The sequence below is a fragment of the Bubalus bubalis genome, chromosome 1 (assembly GCF_019923935.1).
Source record: "Bubalus bubalis isolate 160015118507 breed Murrah chromosome 1, NDDB_SH_1, whole genome shotgun sequence".
Taxonomy (NCBI): Eukaryota; Metazoa; Chordata; class Mammalia; order Artiodactyla; family Bovidae; genus Bubalus; species Bubalus bubalis.
The window spans coordinates 47,523,056-47,542,085 of record NC_059157.1 but is presented as its reverse complement, the minus strand read 5'-3'; the positions used below and the strand labels follow the sequence as shown (position 1 = coordinate 47,542,085).

Here is a 19,030-nt window from a genome sequence, read left to right as displayed (position 1 = left end):
ACATCGGGTCATACTGTAGATGGCTGGTGTGTTCGTTTGCCAGGGCTGCAGTAACAAAGTACCATAAACTGGATGGATGAAGCAACAGAAATGTGTTGTCTTGAGGTTCTAAAGGCTGGAAGTCCAAGATCAAGGTGTCAGCAGGATTGGTTCCTTCTAAGGACTAAGAGGAAGGATCTGTTCCAGGCCTCCCACCCAGCTCCTGGTGGGTGCTGGCCAATTTTGGATCCTTTAGTATATAGAGGCATCAGCCCAATCCCCACCTTCCTCTTTATGTGGCATTCTGTGTGCCTGTCTGTGTCTAAACGTCCCCTTCTTTTAAGGACACCAGTCATACTGGATTGGGGCCCATGCTAATAACCTCATTTACATTGATTACATCTAAAAAGACTTGTCTAACCAAGTCACTTTTGAAAGTACTAGGGTTAGGATTTTGATGTAAGAATTTGGGAGGACAAAATTCAACCCATACAACTGGTTTACCTTTAAAAAAAGAGAAAAAGAAAGCGGGATGGTTTGCATATCATTTAAACTAGGGAATTCAGGGAATAAAGCAGTTTGCCAGGACCATGGTCAGTCCTTTCCCTTCCCCCTCCTCCCCACTTAGAATGATCTCAGGGTCACCTGAGGTGACATGGGAGGAGCATCTGCTTCCTTTATCCTCCTATTTTGAGCCTAAAGTAAAGATTATAACCAGTAAGTGGCAGGTGGCGGGGTGGGGTGGGGCAATGGGAAATGATGTCCCTTCACCGCTGAGGCATGTTCTGATTTATGTCTCTGTTACTAGTTTTCAATTTCTGGTCAGTATGACTTCGAGTTCCTCCGAAATCTTGAGTCACAGACAACTTACTGTGTTCAAGTTCGAGGGTTTCTTTCTGATCGGAACAAAGCTGGAGAATGGAGTGAGCCTGTCTGCGAGCAAACAACCATTGACGGTGAGTCTTGAGACGTACCATCTGCAGCTCTGTGTCTCTGAGCATCCTCTTTTTTTTTTTTTTTTTTTTTTTTTGCACCTGGGTGATGGTGGTGGGGCCCCATGCTGCAAGGCTTGTGAGATCTGCATTCCCCAAACAGGGACTGAACCCGTGTCTCCTACAGTAGAAGCAGAGTCCTAACCCCTGGACCGCCAGGGAATTCCCTCCTCTGAGCATCTTAAGTGGCTTTAGAGACTTCCACCAACTGTGCCGGCTGAAAGGCTCCTTGGAGATTATCACCCAGCTCAAACTCCAGTTCATCTCTGACTGATCCACCAGCTCAGATGCATACAAGGAGGTCTGATCCTGGCTCTTTTCATTTATGGAGTCCCTTTGGAAAGCAAAGCAGTGATCTGGGGATTGCAGAATACAGAGGAGAGCAATTGTAATCAAAGAATTCCCTCTGGAGTTTGAGGGAGACTGGAAGCCTGTATTTGTACGGCTGGGTCGCTCTCCTGTGCAGCTGAAACTGTCACAACATTGTTAATTGGCTATGAAAGTGAAAGTGAAGTCCTCAGTTGTGTCCGTCTTTTTGTGACCCCATGGACTGTAGCCTATCAGGCTCCTCCGTCCATGGGATTTTCCAGGCAAGAGTGCTGGAGTGGGGTGCCATTGCCTTCTCCAGGGTATCTTCCTGATCCAGGAATCGAACCCAGGTCTCCCGCATTGCAGGCAGACGCTTTACTGTCAGAGCCACCAAGGAAGCCAATAATTGGCTATACTCCAATATAAAATAAAAGGTCTGAAAACAAAAAGCAACAAGAATGATGCCCAGCAACTGAGTATCCATATGCAAAAAAAATATTTCCTGCAGAGAGAGGGGAGAACTTTCCATCTTCTGCGTCACTGCAGTCCTGAGGCCGCTGTGTTGCTGCCGTCATGATGCTTCATCACTTCAGCTTATCAAGTTCTTCCCGAATGTGGGTTTTTGTCATTGGACATATTTCTTGCCCAATTTTGTGTTGTCTTATCAAAGAAAAACTGATTTCCTAGGAAGAGCTTCAGGATCTTTAACAGTTTGTTGTTTAAACTGTTGATGTGTCCAGGATATGCCTTTCTCTAGACCCCTTAACTATTTAATGGTCACCAATCCATAGGAACACACTGGACTATTTTGTAAGCTGTTGTGTTTGACTGTCCGCAAAGTCACCATGAAAGACTTTTTGGCAAATATCAGCTGAAATCGACACCCAGTGCCAAGTGCTTATTGTCCCAACTGTGTCCCATGAGTGTTTATGGGATATTTCTCAAAACAAGAGCCCTGTAGTCAGATGAACCTGGACATGAAGGTTCACCCCATCTCCCTCTCAGAAAAAAAACACACTATATATGAGCATTTGTAGCATATTTGATCTTTCAATACCTTTTTTGAGAAGGAGCATTTCCAAGAACACAGCTTGAGAAAAACAAGCCCACAATAGAATGGGAAAGACGAGATATATATTCAAGAAAATTGGAGATATCAAGGGAATATTTCATGCAAGGATGGGCACAGTAAAGAACAGAAACAGCAGGGACGTCACAGAAGCAGAAGAGATGAAGAAGAGGTGGCAAGAACACACAGAAGAACTGTACAAAAAAGATCTTCATGACTGGGATAACCACGATGGTGTGATCGCTCACCTAGAGCCAGACATCCTGGAGTGTGAAGTCGAGTGGGCCTTAGGAGGCTTTACTACTAACAAAGCTAGTGGAGGTGATGGAATTCCAGCTGAGCTGTTTCAAATCCTAAAAGATGATGCTGTGAAAGTGCTGCACTCAATATGTCAGCAAACTTGGAAAAGTCTGCAGTGGCCACAGGACTGGAAAAGGTGAGTTTTCATTCCAGTCCCAAAGGAGGACAATGCCAAAGAATGCTCCAGCTACTGTACAGTTGTGTTCGTTTCACAGCCCGGTAAGGTTGTGCTCAAAATCCCTCAAGCTAGACTTCAGCAGTATGCGAACCAAGAATTTCCAGATGTACAAGCTGGGTTTAGATAAAGCAGAGGAACCAGAGATCAAATTGCCAGCATACATTGGATCATAGAGAAAGCAAGAGAATTTCAGAAAAATATCTGCTTCACTGACTATGCAAAGCCTTTGACTGTGTGGATCACAACAAACTGTGGAAAATTCTTCAAGAGATGGGAATATTGGACCACCTTACCTGAGAAACGTGTATGCTGATCAAGAAGCAGCAGTTAGAACCAGACATGGAACAACTAACTGGTTCAAAATTGGGGAAGAAGCATGTCAAGGCTGTATATTGTCACCCTGCTTCTTTAATTTATATGCAGAGTATATCATGTGAAATGCTAGGCTGGATGAATCACAAGCAGGAATCAAGATTTCTGGGAGAAGGATCAACAACCTCAGATATGCAGATGATATCACTCTAATGACAGACAGTGAAGAGAAACCACAGAGCCTCTTAATGAGGGTGAAAGAGGAAAATGGAAAAAGCTGGCTTGAAACTCAGCCTTCAAAAAACTAAGATCATGGCATCCAGTCCCAAAACTTCATGGCAAATGGATGGGGAAAAAGTGGAAACAGTGACAGTTTTTATTTTACTGGGCTACAAAATCACTGCAGATGGTGACTGCAGCCATGAAATTAAAAGATGCCTCCCTGGTGGCTTAGATGGTAAAGAATCCACCTGCAGTGCAAGAGACCTGGGTTGGAAAGAACCCCTGGAGGAGGGCATGGCTACCCACTCCAGTATTTTTGCCTGGAGAATCCCCATGGATAGAGGAGCCTAGCCAGCTACAGTCCATGGGGTCGCAAAGAGTCGAACATGACTGAGCAACTAAGCACAATGCAGCACAGCTCCTTGGAAGAAAAGCTATGACAAACCTAGACAGCGTATTAAAAAGCAGAAACATTAGCTTGCCGACAAAGGTCTGGATAGTCAAAGCTATGGTTTTTCCAGTAGTCATGTATGGATGTGAGAATTGGACCATAAAGAAGGCTGAGTGCCAAAGAATTGATGCTTCTAAATTATGGTGCCTGTGAAGACTCTTGAGAGTCCCTTGGACTGCAAGGAGATCCAACCAGTCAATCCTAAAGGAAATTAACCCTGATGGGAGAGCCTGGTGGGCTGCCGTCTATGGGGTCGCATAGAGTCGGACACGACTGAAGCAACTTAGCAGTAGCAGCATTCTTTAGAAGGACTGATGCTGAAGCCAAAACTCCAATGCTTTGGCCACCTGATGCCAAGAGCTGACTCATTGGAAAAGACCCTGATGGTGGGAAAGATTAAGGGCAGGAGGAGAAGGCACTGCAGAGGATGAGATGATTAGATATCATCCCCAAGTCAGTGAACATGAATCTGAGCAAATTCTGGGAGATAGGGAAAGACAGGGAAACCTAGCATGCTGCAGTCCATAGAATCTCAGAGAGTCAAGCACAACTTTGCCATAATTTCGGCCTTCCCTAGTGGCTCGGTGATAAAGAATCTGCCTGCCAGCGCAAGAGACGCATGTTTGATCCCTGGGTTGGGAAGATCCTGGGAGAAGGAAATGGCAACCTGCTCCAGTTATTCTTGCCTGGGACATCCCATGAACAGAGGAGCCTGGTGGGCCATAGTCCAGAGGATCACAAAAGAGTCGGACACGACTTAGTGACTAAACCACAAGTAGCCACTTAACGATCCATTTTTGTTATTTTTTTCTGGACACTGAATCAGGCTTACCAGCCTGGAGTTTCCTGAATCTTGTTGAGGTTTATTTCCCTTGTTTTGTAGTTGAACAAAGTTACTTGCCCAAATCCAGAAATCTCTCATCTCACCCGGTCACGTGATCTTTCCAGTGTCATCCAGAAGTATTCTGCAGTAATATTAAGCACAGTTTCTCAGGATGACAGAGCCGCATAGAAGATGGAGTCTTGCCGTCTCTCTAGCGGGGATTCCCTGCCTCTCTGTTTTTTCTGTAGCCCCCAGCTAGTGCCGAGGCACTGCTGTCCGAGGCTAAGTTCCACCTGCCTGTGTTCCACCTTGTGGCTGAGCCTCTCAGCAAGTGCCTCTAAATAACAAAAGCCTGCCTTAATAAAAGCCAAAAAAAACCTTTTTTTTTGGCTGCCCCGCAAGGCTTGTGGGAATCTTCGTTCCCCAACCAGGGATTGAACCCAGGCTCTTGGCAGTGAAAGCGCAGAGTCCTACCCACTGGCCTGCCGGAGAACTCCCAGAAGCCTACCTTTTTATTCCACTCGTGAATCATTTGTACTTGAATGAGAATTCTGTGCCCTGGGAGCACCCATCATGTTTAAATCACTAGAATCCTGACTTTGGGATCTTCGCTCTTTCCTCTTAAACACCTGCCAACTGCTTTCTCCAGGCCTGAGTACGTGCCTGGTTCCGTGTCCCATCCTTCCCTGCTGTGAATTCCAACACAGTGAGTGACTTGGGGCAGATCCTGAACTGCCCACTGCCTCCATTGCCTCATCTACAAGATGAGAGTAATCAAAGGTGTCACCCAGGACAGTGCCAGGCACAGAGTCAGCCCACAATACAGGTTAGGTATCATTACTGTTATTAATAAGGACATTATTCAAATCATACTTTTAGGGACTTCCCTGATGCTCCAGTGGTTAAAAATCCACCTTCCATTTCAGGCAATGCAGGTTTGATTCCTTGTTGGGGAATGAGGATCCCACGTGCTATAGGGCAGCTTAGCCCTTGAGCTACAACTACTGAGCCCATGTACTCTAGAGCCCTGCAACTAATACCTGACAGCCAAATAAATAAAAATTTTTTAAAAATAAAATCACACCTTTAAATATTACTTAAGGCTTATGTCATGAAACATGGCATGAGGCACACACTTGGACCAAAAAGAAAAGTATTTCAAATATCTTCTAACTCTAAATGATCACTCATTAACTAACAAAATCCAGACATTTTATAAAAGAAAAGAATAGCCGACTGAACATCAGTTTAGGGTTTTGTTTGTTTGTTTGTTTAAATGTAGTTCTCCTGTTTAAACCTCACAAGTTTTCAGTGAAAGTGTGGAAAGGTTCTTTTCCCTTTTCCCGGAAGGAAGGTGAAGGTTCAGAGAGATGAAGTAACTTGCCTGAAGTCAGCTCAACCAGTAAATAACAGGAAGTAACATCTCCACCCATGTCTACAAATACAGAAGCCAAGGCAAGACTTGCCCGAGGGTGAGACAGGAAAAGGGAGTTCACCTGAGGCATGGCCAGCTAGACTGAGGCAAGTTAAGAGCTTCACACAGAGAGTGTTGATTACTAGTTCAGTTCAGTACCAGATTCTTCCATAAGTCACAGCCTGTGTAAAGCAGTATCCCCTCTCCTTCCCTGGGTTCAATCCCTGGGTCGGGAATATCCCCTGGAGAAGGAAATGGCAACCCACTCCAGTATTCTTACCTGGAGAATCCCATGGACGGCGGAGCCTGGTGGGCTACAGGCCAGGGGTCGCAAAGAGTCAGACACGACTGAGCGACTTAACTGTCTTTCTAACTTTCTCTCCTTCCCCATTCCCCCTTCTTGGTAAGTCACAAAAGCATCTTTTGAATTTTATCACCATCAACTGGTTGTGCCCATGGAATAATGTCCTGTGTAAGATGCTGAAACATCTGGGTTGGAGGCCCAAGGAGACCCAGGAGCTGCCCCCAGGGGAATCATCACAGTGTCACCAACCGTGCCAGGGTGGGGCCCAGGAGTCAATGTTTAATGAATGTTTAATGAGTAATTCTGATGTATGGCAAATTAGAGAGCCACAGAAATATTAAGTGGAAAGATAGAGAGATGAATAGATGGGTCCTGGAACTTCCTCCAGAGCTGGGACGTCAGATCGCAAGCAGACCTACCATCATCAGCTCTCGTAAAGCCTGGGGGCCACCCCCACCAGTTCCCTTGCCCCACGACCCTGTATCCACCCAGAAAACCCATCTGAGTTGAATCTGCTAAAGGCACCACCACTCGATTCTAGTAAGTGAAATGAGAATTCATAGGGTGCAGGGATAAGGCGTGAGTTCGCTGAACTTGGCCAGGGCACAAGCTGGACAGGCTGCAAGGTCACTGTCGGTGTTAATCACAGTGCAAGAGGGGCCCCAGGCCCGTCCAGCCTCTTCCCCATGACGGGTGCCCTCACCATTCACTAGATGTTTAAGGAGTGTCTGTGGCCACACAGTGTGCCAAGTGCTGGGAGAGGCCAGCAGGGGGCCTGCCGTCCAGGTGGCTCCAAGACTGTGTGCCCATCAGGGTTCTTTGATCTGCCCTGGGGAAGTAAGAGCTGACACTTTGCCGCAATCCCCATAGAGAGACCTGCTCTTCCAGGGCAGGGTTCATTCTCCTGGCCTCTCCCAGCACCAAATGCTTTCAGTTTGCATCAGGAGGGTGGTGCTGGCTGACAGGGCTGGTCACAGGGAGGCCAGGAGGGCAGCTGGCAAAGGGGCCTGGTGCTAAATGAGGAGAACTGGGCCACCAAGGGTGACCCCCTGGAGACAGTCCAAGATAAAGCTGGACATCAGTTAAGGTGGTAAAAACAGATTTGATTCATTCGTGACTGGAGGAGGGGAAAGAGCTGATGGGGCATTTTAAAGACAGAATTGAGAATCGGGACGAAAAGAGATCGGGGTCACGGAAGTGACAAATGACCGAAACTGGGTGGGTACATGAGGTGGTGTTAATGCACTTAGGCCGTTTTCTGCATCTGCTGCTGGATTTTATCACCTGCGGTGTTCTTCCCACTGAGACTCTGAGACAGAGACTCTTCCTCTGTCATAATGCTCCATCCTGATGATGACATGTCAAAGGATTGGCTTCCAGATCCTTGAGAAAGACACTCCTGGATTGTAGGAGCTAATTTAGGTCTCACTGGGAGAGAGGAAGGCTTTACAGTCCTGAGCTTTTTAGGAAAGTGCACTAAGAAAGGAATGTCAAGAGTTGGTAGAACAAAGGTGAATTCTTTTGGTAGCCTCGGGTTTTTCCAGACAGGAGCTCACAGAGGTGCTGGGGAAGGGAGGGGGCCACCCAGAGATCAGCTTTAGGCTGCTGGGCACCGCACTAGCATTAGGGGAGGTCTCTGCGTGCAGGCGGTCAGGTGGGGTCCCCTGTGCAGTTCTCAGTACAAAATACTGTAGCACGTGTGTGTCCCTGGGGCTCTGGAGCCCGGGGAGCCCCATTATCTGCTGATGGAACAGCAGAACAGGGAGCTGATAGCTCCCCTGTGGGTAGATAATGGGGATCAGAGTTCGTGCAGCTGCTGCGTTTTGGGGCGTATCAGTAATCATGCCCCAGAAACCCAACTTGGAGGATGGTAGGAAAGGGTGAGACTTGAAAACCTCCAGATCCTCAAATAGCTGCTGTGTTTCCTTCTGAGACACACCTGTGCCCCCCACCCCGACCCCACCCCAGCGGTAAGGGGTTACCATTAGAAGATGATGGTGAAAAGAGCGTTAAGGTCACCATCACCCAAGCCGGGCATGACGCGAATATGACCGAGCCCTTCATCCCTGCAGAAACCACCCCGTCCTGGATGGTGGCCAGCGTCCTGGCAGCCTCCGTGTGCGCCGCTCTCCTGCTACTGCTCGGCTGCTTCTTCCTGCTGCGGTGTGTTTACAGGAAGGCCAGGCACGCCTTCCCCCCGAGGAATTCTCTTCCACAGCACCTAAAAGAGGTAGGTAGTGGCACAGAGCCAGATGTGGGTGCGTAAGAACACGCTGACCTTCACAATCAGAGCCGCCTAACTCAGCCCGGTGTGGTTTGTTGGAGGATGACACAAGCCTTGCACACAGGTCCCACCCATTCCTGGTGCCCTTTCAGAGAAGTATGAGCTCAGGGAACAGCTCTATAGGGAGGGGGCGGGGGGCAAGGTTTTGTTCCTAAAAGCCCTCCCTCCAGCCTGGATGTTTGTTCCTTCTCTGACCTTCCATGCCTGGAGCCCCAAGTCATCAGAGAGCCAAGGGGCTGGTCCCGGAGCAGAAAGGGACCAAGCCGAGCTCAGAGCAGAAAAGATGGGAAAGAGAGGACTCTGGGCTGAGTGCCAGAAAACAGCCAGGGACAGCAGAGGGGCAGGAGCAATGTCAGAGCGGGGAGTGTCTGAGAGCGACTGAAATTACAGGATGTGTGTCCCAGGCTTTAGGAAAGCAGTTCTTCTTTTTTTTCCTCCAGAAAAGTGGAAAAAAACAAAAAAAAGGGAACGTGAAAGTCGCTCGGTCATGTCCAACTCTTTGTGACCCCATGGACTATACAGTCATAGAATTCTCCAGGCCAGAATACTGGAGTGGGTAGCCTTTCCCTTCTCCAGGGGATCTTCCCAACCCAGGGATGGAACCCAGGTCTCCTGCATTGTAGGCAGATTCTTTACCAGCTGAGCCACCAGGGAAGCCCAAGAATACTGGAGTGGGTAGCCTTATCCCTTCTCCAGGGGATCTGCCCAACCCAGGAATCGAACCGGGGTCTCCTGCATTGCAGGTGGATTTTTTACCAACTGAACTACAGGAAAGCTACTTTCAAAACGTTTGGGTAGAAGAAAGAATGTACCTGGATAGAGCCTGTAGGACAGAAGCGGCTTGAAGAAATGAAATCTTGCTTATATTCTCATTAGAAATGAAGTGAAAGGAAATGTGAAGTGAAGCCCGCATCTCCCCTGGGCTGGGTGTGGGCTCCCCCAGGAAGGAGGCACAGTTCGGATGGAGCAGTTCCTTCAGCTCAGGGACCCTCCCAGGGTAGGGGGTGGGGGGACCCCACTCCCAGCAGCTGACGGAGCAAGCCCTGCTTCCTTAAAGATTGGGGTGAGGGTGGCGCATCGCAGCGTCTGCTCCAGCCTCACGTAAACCGCTAGGACCCGGGGCGCAGCTTCTCTAAGGGCCGAGTAGATCTCCTCCCCCGGGGAGGGCTACAAGAGGAAGGTTAAGGGAGCAGGGCCAGCCCCGCCGCTGCGGCTGGTCCCAAAGGCACAAGTGACACCCGTGATCTCACTGCTCTGCTGTCTCTTCTCGCCTGACCAGCCGCTGCTGACCTGACGGGGGCGACTCAGACCCTCCGCTCTATAAAGACTGAGCCCCTGGTCACAGGACACCAGAGACCCCGGCTCTGGTGCTTCTCCATGTGCCATGAGAATTGGGCAGGAGTCGCCCCTCCCCCCGGGCCCCATCATGTAGCAGCAGCCTTTTCTCCTCCTGATGACCCAAGTAGTGACTCCTGACTGCATTCCCGGCCGGCTAATTTTTTGGCACAAGGATCCTGACGTGAGAAGATGGCAGCTATAACTTATAGTTTAATGGAATCCCTAACGTGTCCCCTCGTGGGAATGTCCCCCTCTGGGATAATAACTGTTTTAGGCTTTGTAATCAAGATTGAGGTAGTATGCGGTTGTTGGTCTTTAGTCACTAAGGCGTGTCCAACTCTTTTGCAACCCCATGGACTGTAGCTTGCCAGGCTCTTCTGTCCATGGGATTTTCCAGGCAAAATACTGGAGAAGGTTGCTATTTCCTTCTCCAGAGGATCTTCCCAACCCAGGGATCTAACCTGTGTCTCCTGTATTGGCAGGCAGATCTTTACCTCTGAGCCACCACGGAAGCCCCGAGATATTACATACTTATATAACCTTTGCCTTTAGCTTCTCTTCTTTTCTCAGCTTTTTGTAAGGCCTCCTCAGACAACCATTTTGCCTTTTTGCATTTCTTTTTCTTGGGGATGGTCTTGATCCCTACCTCCTATATAATGTCATGAACCTCTGTCCATAGTTCTTCAGGCACTCTATCAGATCTAATCCCTTGAATCTATTTGTCACTTTCTCTGTATAATCGTAAGGGGTTTGATTTAGGTCCTACCTGAATGGTCTAGTGGTTTTCCCTACTTTCTTCAATTTAAGTCTGAATTTGGCAATAAGGAGAAAAAAGAAGCTAAAGGCAACAGTGTAAATGAAAGATATACGCATTTGAATGCAGAGGTCCAAAGAATAGCAAAGCAAGATAGGAAAGCCTTCCTCACTAATCAATACAAAGAAATAGAGGAAAACAATAGAATGGGAAAGAATAGAATGGGAGATCTCTTCAGGAAAATTAGAGATTTTCTAATTTCTAAATGCAAGGGATCATTTCATGCAAAGATGGGCACAATAAAGGAGAGAAATGATATGGACCCAACAAAAGCAGACAATATTAAGAAGAGGTGGCAAGAATACACAGAACTATACAAAAAAGATCTTGATGACCCAGATAACCACAATGGTGTGATCACTCACTAGAGCCAGACATCCTGGAATGCGAAGTCAAGTGGGCCTTAGGAAGCATCACTATGAACAAAGCTAGTAGAGGTGATGGAATTCCAGTTGAGCTATTTCACATCCTAAAAGATGATGCTGTTAAAGTGCTCAATATGCCAGCAAATTTGGAAAACTCAACAGTGGCCACAGGACTGGAAAAGGTCAGTTTCCATTCCAGTCCCAAAGAAGGGCAATGCCAAAGAATGCTCAAACTACCGCACAATTGCACTCATCTCACATGCTAGCTAAGTAATGCTCAGAATTCTCCAAGCCAGGCTTGAACAGTAGGTGAACTGTGAACTTTCAGATGTTCAAGCTAGATTTAGGAAAGGCAGAGGAACCAGAGATCAAACTGCCAACATCCACTGGATCATTGAAAAAGCAAGAGAGTTCCAGAAAACCATCTACTTTTGCTTTATTGACTATGCTAAAGCCTTTGATTGTGTGGATCACAACAAACTGTGGAAAATTCTGAAAGAGATGGGAATACCAGACCACCTGACCTGCCTCTTGAGAAACCTATATGCAGGTCAGGAAGCAACAGTCAGAACTGGGTATGGAACAACAGACTGGTTCCAAATAGGAAAAGGAGTACGTTAAGGCTGTATATTGTCACCCTGCTTATTTACCTTAATATGCAGAGCACATCATGCGAAATGCTGGGCTGGATGAAGCACAAACTGGAATCAAGATTGCTGGGACAGATATCAATAACCTTAGATAGATAGATGATACCACCCTTATTTATGGCAGAAAGTAAAGAACTAAAGAGCCTCTTGATGAAAGTGAAAGAGCAGAGTGAAAAAGTTGGCTTAAGACTCAACATTCAGAAAACGAAGATCATGGCATCTGGTCCCATCACTTCATGGCAAATAGATGGGGAAACAGTGGAAACAGTGTTGCAGATGGTGACTGCAGCCATGAAATTAAAAGACGCTTGCTCCTTGGAAGAAAAGTTATGACCAACCTAGAAAGCATATTAAAAAGCAGAGACATTACTTTGCCAACAAAGGTCCGTCTAGTCAAGGCTATGGTTTTTCCAGTGGTCATGTATGGATGTGAGAGTTGGACCATAAAGAAAGCGGAATGCCGAAGAATTGATGCTTTTGAACTGTGGTGTTGGAGAAGACTCTTGAGAGTCCCTTGGACTGCAAGGAGATCGAACCAGTCCATCCTCAAGGAGATGAGTCGTGAATATTCATTGGAAGGACTGATGCTGAAGCTGAAATCCCAATACTTTGGTTACACGATTTGAAGAACCAACTCATTGGAAAAGACCCTGATGCTGGGAAACACTGAAGGCAGGAGGAGAAGGGGACAAGAGAGGATGACCTGGCTGGATGGCATCACCGACTCAATGGACATGGGTTTGGGTAAACTCCAGGAGGTGGTAATGGACAGGGAGGCCTGGCGTGCTGCAGTCCATGGGGTCGCAAAGAGTCGGACACGACTGAGTGACTGAACTGAACTGAGCCACTGAGCATGCATGCACAGTTTCTTCAAAAGTGAAAAGGAGCAGGGGACTTCCGTGGTAGTCCAGTAGTTAGGACTCCATACTTCTACTGCAGGGGACACAGATCCCATCCTTGGTCGGGGAACTAAGATCCTGCATGACATGAGGCATGGCCAAGAAAACCAAAGCAAAACACAAAACAACAACAGATAGCTCTCAGGAACAAGCTGTAAGCGCAAGGAGCTCATCTCAGGCTCTGCGATGACGTAGGTGGACAGGATGGGGAGGGGGAGGAGGCCCAAGAGGGAAGGGAAGATATGTACATGTATGTATGTATACATATAGCTGAGTCACTTCACTGTACAGCAGAAACTAACACCACATTGTAAGGCAATTAGACTCCCATTAGTAAATAACAAACAGAAAGGAACAGCTGAAATTAATATTAGTAGTACATTTTATGCAACGCAATATATCCAAAATATCATTTCAACATGGAATCAGTAATTTTTTTCATTTGTCGAAACATCTACGTTCTTTTTTTTCATACAAAGTCCTCAAAATCTGATGTGTGTTTTACCTCTCAGCACACGTAGAGTCAGACCAGCCACATTCCATGTGGCTGGTGGCTGCCGTACTGAATGGCACAGGGCTGAAGGCTGAACAGAGGGACACTCGGGGTGCTGGGGAGCACAGGAGAGTGACTTATTCCAAGACACAGGTATCCCAAGCCGGCTTCCTCGAGGCAAGGATGCCCCGGGCAGCATCGGGATCATCCCTAAGTCTCCCTCCGGGTTTATAAGAGGAACTGTCAGAGGAGGACCTGTGATCACTAAGCAAAGGAGGTGCAGATTTATTGTCGAATTTTTTAAATTGTGGTAAAACACGCATAACGTAAAATTTGCACCATATGCAGTTTTCAGCGTACGCTTCAGTGGTAGAGTAAATGGACATTGTTGTTCAACCCTCCTCACCCTCCATCCTCAGAACCTCTTTCATCTCACAAAACAAACCGGATCCATTAAATAGAAGTCCCCCTCTCCCTTCTCCCCCAGCCGCTGGCCACCACCGTTACTTTCTGTCTGGAATTTGCCTAGTCTAAGTACCTCATGTAAGTGGAATCATGGCCCTGTTTGTCCTCTTGTGTCTGGCGTATTTCACCTAGCATAAGGTTCCTCGACAATGTGGTATGTATCAGAACTTCATTACATTTTGAGGCTGAAAAATTTGCATTATATGGATAGACTACATTCTGTCGGGTTGGCCAAAAGGTTTGGATTTTTCTGGAAGACATAACAAAAACCCAAACAAATGTTTGGCCAACACAATATCTGTCCAGTCATACGTGGATGGGGTTTCCCAGGTGGTAAAGAATCCACGTGCCAATGCAAGAGACCCAGGAGACGTGGGTTTGATATCTGGGAAGAAACTGATCCACGCAAAGATCCCCTGGAGGAGGGCATGGCAGCCCACTCCAGTGTTCTTGCCTGGAGAATCCCCTTGGACAGAGGAGCCTGCGGGCTGCAGTCCGTGGGGTCGCACAGAGCTGGGCACAACTGAAGCGACTGAGCGCATGCACACGTGTGGGTGGGCACTTGGCCCGCTCCCACCTTTGGCTCTCATGAATTATGACGCTCTGAAGACAGGGGGATGTATTACTGTATCTCTCTGAGACACCGCTTTCAGTTCTCTCGGGTGTATACCCAGAAGTGGAATTGCTGGTTTATACGGTAATTCTGGTTTTAATTTTGTGAGGAACTGTCATACTCTTGTTACATTTTTTTTAAAACAGCATTTTCCAGCCAGGAGTTGTGTAGAAAATTGTGAGCCCAGAAAAAGAAGTGGGAAAATTTGTTAATTGGCTCTTTTTTCCCTCCCTACAGTTCATGAGCCATCCTCATCACAGCACTCTTCTCTTATTCTCCTTCCCACTGTCTGATGAGAATGAAGTCTTTGACAAGCTGAGCGTCATCACAGACGTGTCTGAAAGCTGCAAGCCGAACCCTGGGGCCAGCTGCGGTCTCAGGACCTGACGTGGGCAGGGGTCCTTCCAGCTGATGTCTGAGGAGGGAGCACACTCAGTCGGGCGCAGTGACCCCCTCCTTGTCCTGTCTCCCCGCAAGGGCAATCAGAGCAGCCAGCCAGAGCGGGCCGAGACCGCCTGAGTAAACCCCAGATGGAGAGCTCACACAGACGCTGGGACAGCGTCCACACTGCCAAGGAGCTGGACTCCAAATGCTCATGTGGCAAAACCTTGGGAACCTGCCACTTTTTAGAGGCCTTAATGATTTGAAAAAAAAAGTTGGCCACTGTGATTTCCCTGATGATCTGTCCCAGTGGTTAAAAGACTCCACACTTGCAATGCAGGGGGCACAGGTTCCATCCTCGGTTGAAAAACTAAGATCCCACATATCACATGATGTGGCCAGAAAAAAAAAAAACAAAGGTTGAGGTTGGCCACCGGAGGTATGATTCTCAGTCTTGTGTACTCACTAATATAAAAAGGTTTTAGGGAATTCCCCAGCAGGTCCAGTGGTTAGGACTCCATGCTTTCACAGCCGAGGGCCAAGGTTCAGTCCCTGGTCATGGAACTCAGACCTCACAAGCCATGTGGCAAAAAAACAAAACCACCAAAAAAAAACAAAAAGTTTTAAATGGTTAGAAACAAAAATATATAAAATGAGGAAGAAAGACCAAGGCACTGTGGAATCTGAGAGTGCCGACATTCTGACGGGAGAAATGGCGTCGACTCAGAAGTCGCTATCACCAAGCACTGTACAGAGCGAAGACTCTGGATTCTCAGGGACACTTGGACTGGGTTTATTTTTCTATGCGGACACGTTTCGTATAATGCTGGTGCTCAATTAAAGCCTTATTCTCTATTTAGTCCACATGCGTTAAGTGGCACTCCATCTGTGTGGCTGTTAGTGTGAACCAGGTCTCATATGCTGTCTTTACTGTTCACTCATTCAGTGGATATTCCTCGGTGCCTGCTTGGCGGTCAGCCAGGAACTGTGCCAGGCACAGGGGCCCGACAGCAATTGGGAAGCTTCAGAAAAGAGAAGGCCCTCAGCTTTGAATTCCAGGCTTGCCAGGTGGCTCCGTGGTAAAGAACCCGCCCATCAATGCCAGAGATGCAGGAGACACAGGTTCAATCCCTGGGTCGGGAAGATCCCCTGGAGGAGGAAATGGCAACCCACTCCAGTATTCTTGCCTGGAGAATCCCATGGAGAGGGGAGCCTGGTGGGCTACAGTCCATGGGGTCACAAAGAGCCAGACAGAACTGAGCAGCTGAGCACATATGCATCAGCTTTGAATTCCACCTCAGATGCTTAACAGTTTCCTCATCTGTACATGAAGATGAAAATACCCAAGGATTAGTGACACTCAGTGAAAAATGCCCACCCCAGTGCCATCGCATAGCATTCACTCAATAAATGGTAACTCATCTTATCAGCTGCATCATCTCATGGGTATGACTGACTTCACAAACCTAGGTCAGCAACAAATGTCCCTTCCTCTGGGCCAGGTTGCTCAATCAAAGTTCCCCAAAATAGAGAAAAAAAACAAACACTTTTTGAAGTAATTTGACATTTTTTTTTAAATGGAAACAACATGGGGGGAAGGTCAAAAGTTTGTTGACCTGTTCAGTGTTTTTAAACTACGTTCAGTGATGGAGGGAGCAATCACGTTCTGGGTTCTCAGCCCCTGACTCGGGTTTGGAGCTAGTCTTAACGACAGGGGAGAAGTCAGTTCCCTTCCCCAGTTCAGCTCATCGTCGCTGAAGGAGATGTGACAGGAAGGCCATCAAGTTCTATGCACATGAATGTCTCTGACTTGGGAGAGAAGGAAAGGAATATTCCTTTATTGCCCATTCATCCAGTCCTTGCCTAAAGCCCTTCATGTGTCTGAGGAGTCTCCATCTTGGAAAGTGTGAACCCTTCTCCCTTTTTAGGGGCTCAAAATGCCACCTGCTCCTTTGCAGCCCCCTAGCTGCCGGACTTTGAGTTGGGAGATGGGGAGGGGCGTGCAGGGCAGCAGTAGAGGCCAGGGTTCCAGTGGAAGCATCCAGTAGCCTGGGAGACTCGGCACCAGCAGTTAAGTGTTGAAAGGGTTAGTCGATCAGTCGTATCCAACTCTTTACGACTCTATGGACTGTAGGCCACCAGGCTCCTCTGTCCATGGGATTCTCCAGGCAAGAATACTGGAGTAGGTTGCCATTCTCTTTCCCAGGGGATCTTCCACACCCAGGGATTGAATCTGGGTCTCTGACACTGCAGGCAGATTCTCTGCTGGGTTTGGTTTGGACATTGTTCCTGCCTTCACCTCCCAAGGCTGTTCCTCCAACCCTTCCTGAGATTCTGTGAGCTCCCCCAAATCAGGCTGAGACACTCATTTTAGCCAGTCAGTTGCTAATGGTTGCAGCTAAAACCCTGAGCAGGCTTCCCAAAGCGAAGCAGAGTGGATATGGATTTTCCAGTCCTAAAAGCCCACCCAGGTGGGCGTAGGGGTACGACAGGGGTGAGCCATCTCTGTGGTTCCCCAGCAGAGGGACTGGCAGCAGCACTCATCCTCTAGGGCTGGGAGGTCCTGAGGGGCTTCAAGGGGACCAGCTGAAGCCTGAGACTGACTGGCTGGAGACCGCAAGGGTAACAGCCTCCTACCAAGTATGGGGGAATTCAAAGCCCATATGTGCGTGCTCAGCTGCTCAGTTCTGTCTGACTTTTTGCGACCCCATGGACCATAGCCTGCCAGGCTCCCCCTCCATGGGATTCTCCAGGCAAGAATGTTGGAGTGAGTTGCCATTTCCTCCTCCAAGGGATCTATCTTCCCAACCCAGGGATCGAAGCTGCGTGTTCTGTGTCTCCTCCTACCACAGTGCGGCTAAGATGAGGGCAGAGAAGGGCACAGGCCCTCTTGGGCCAGGAGCTGACCCCTGAGCTACTGCCTGCCCTGCCCTGAATACAGTGCTGTGGGGGTGGAATCAGAGACATCTCAGGGACCAGGGTCTCTAGCCACACTGGGGGATGCGCTGTCTGTTTGCACACCTCACACACACACACCCCTGTCTCCCACCACTGATGATGGATGTCTGCCCAAGTCGCCCTCATATTCGCCACCCTCCTCACGACTCCATGTATCTCTTGGCCGCCTCTTTCATGAGGAAATATTGCTCATGTCTCTGCACAATGAATAGGAGGGGGACATGTCTACCATTTGGCCCCCAAGACGTCAGCAATCTTAGGGAATCTCATCTAGGCTTCCCTGTCCCATAGTACGGCAATTTCCCTGACCCTCAGACGAAGTCAAGTAGAATGCTGGACATAACATTTAAAAACACAACATTTCAAATGATCCCTAGTGAGGAAGGAAGAACTATGCCACCTTTCACCCTGGAGGGCAGTCAACAAACCCTGTAGGATTTCAGCCCCTTGCAAGGACGCAGTGGACAGAAGACAAGACTCGGGGCTCACCCAAGGTGGGGTGGAAAGGACACCTCCCCATAAGTCTGAAATCCCAAAGCGCATCCCCCCCCCACCCCGTGTAAGTGTGAACTAGGAATAAATGAATCTCATCCCACCCCCATATCAGTTTCCTGCCATAAGAAAGTGTCACAAGTTGGTGACTTAAAGCCACAGAAACTTACTCTCTCACAGCTCTGGACTTCAGGAGTCCAAAATCGGTATCACTAGGCTGAATTCAAGGTGCCAGAAAAGTCTTCAAAGGTTCTAGGGGACAGTCTGCGCCTGCCTTTTCCAAATGCCAGCAGTCTTTGGCTTGCATCAGCATCACTGCTATCTCTGCCTGTATTCAGATCACTTTTTCTTCCTCTGTCTGGTTCTCCCCCTCTGCCTGTCTCTGTATTATAGAGACACCTGTGGTTGCATTTTAAGGCCCACCCAGGCATCACCGACTCCACGGACGTGGGTTTGGGTAAACTCCGGGAGCTGGTGATGGACAGGGAGGCCTGGCGTGCTGCAGTTCATGGGGTCACAGAGAGTCGGACACGACTGAGCAACTGAACTGAACAGAACTGAACAGGTAATTATCCAGGAGAACTTACCCAACTCAAGATCTTTAATTTAATCACATCTGCAAAGACCCCTTTTCCAAATAGGTCACATTCACAGATGCCAGAGACTAGGACCCGGTGCCTTTGAGTGTCGTTATTCAGCCTACTAGGGTCTGCAAGTGAACCTTTTTGGTTTCAGTTTTGTTTCTGATTGGAGAGGCAAAGTAGTATCTTTCCTGAGAAGTTATAATCTCAAAACTGTAGATTTGCAGCCCCAGATCCTTCTTCCTGGCTGGTCAAAATAAAACTTGAGGTTAACTGCTAGAAATCACAAAACCCCAAAGGAAAACGTCACAAGGAAAAGCCAGCAGAAACAGCAGGCAGCTGGG

At 48.0% G+C, this 19,030-nt stretch overlaps 1 protein-coding gene across 2 annotated transcripts in view; it reads left to right on the top strand.

Annotated features, from left to right (window-relative positions):
* The window catches only part of IL10RB (interleukin 10 receptor subunit beta), a 29,075-nt gene extending 13,556 nt beyond the window's left edge, over positions 1-15,519 (top strand). The window contains exons 5-8 of one of the 2 annotated variants that reach the window (XM_025281485.2): positions 788-935; positions 8,426-8,583; positions 13,684-13,739; positions 14,512-14,643. In XM_025281485.2, coding sequence (XP_025137270.1) covers positions 788-935; positions 8,426-8,583; positions 13,684-13,725 — 348 coding nt within the window. In that variant the 3' untranslated portion in view covers positions 13,726-13,739; positions 14,512-14,643. Of the gene's footprint in view, positions 1-787; positions 936-8,425; positions 8,584-13,683; positions 13,740-14,511 lie in introns of both variants that reach the window. The other variant, XM_006048244.3, reaches the window with a different exon arrangement.
* The last annotated feature ends 3,511 nt before the right edge of the window (positions 15,520-19,030 follow it).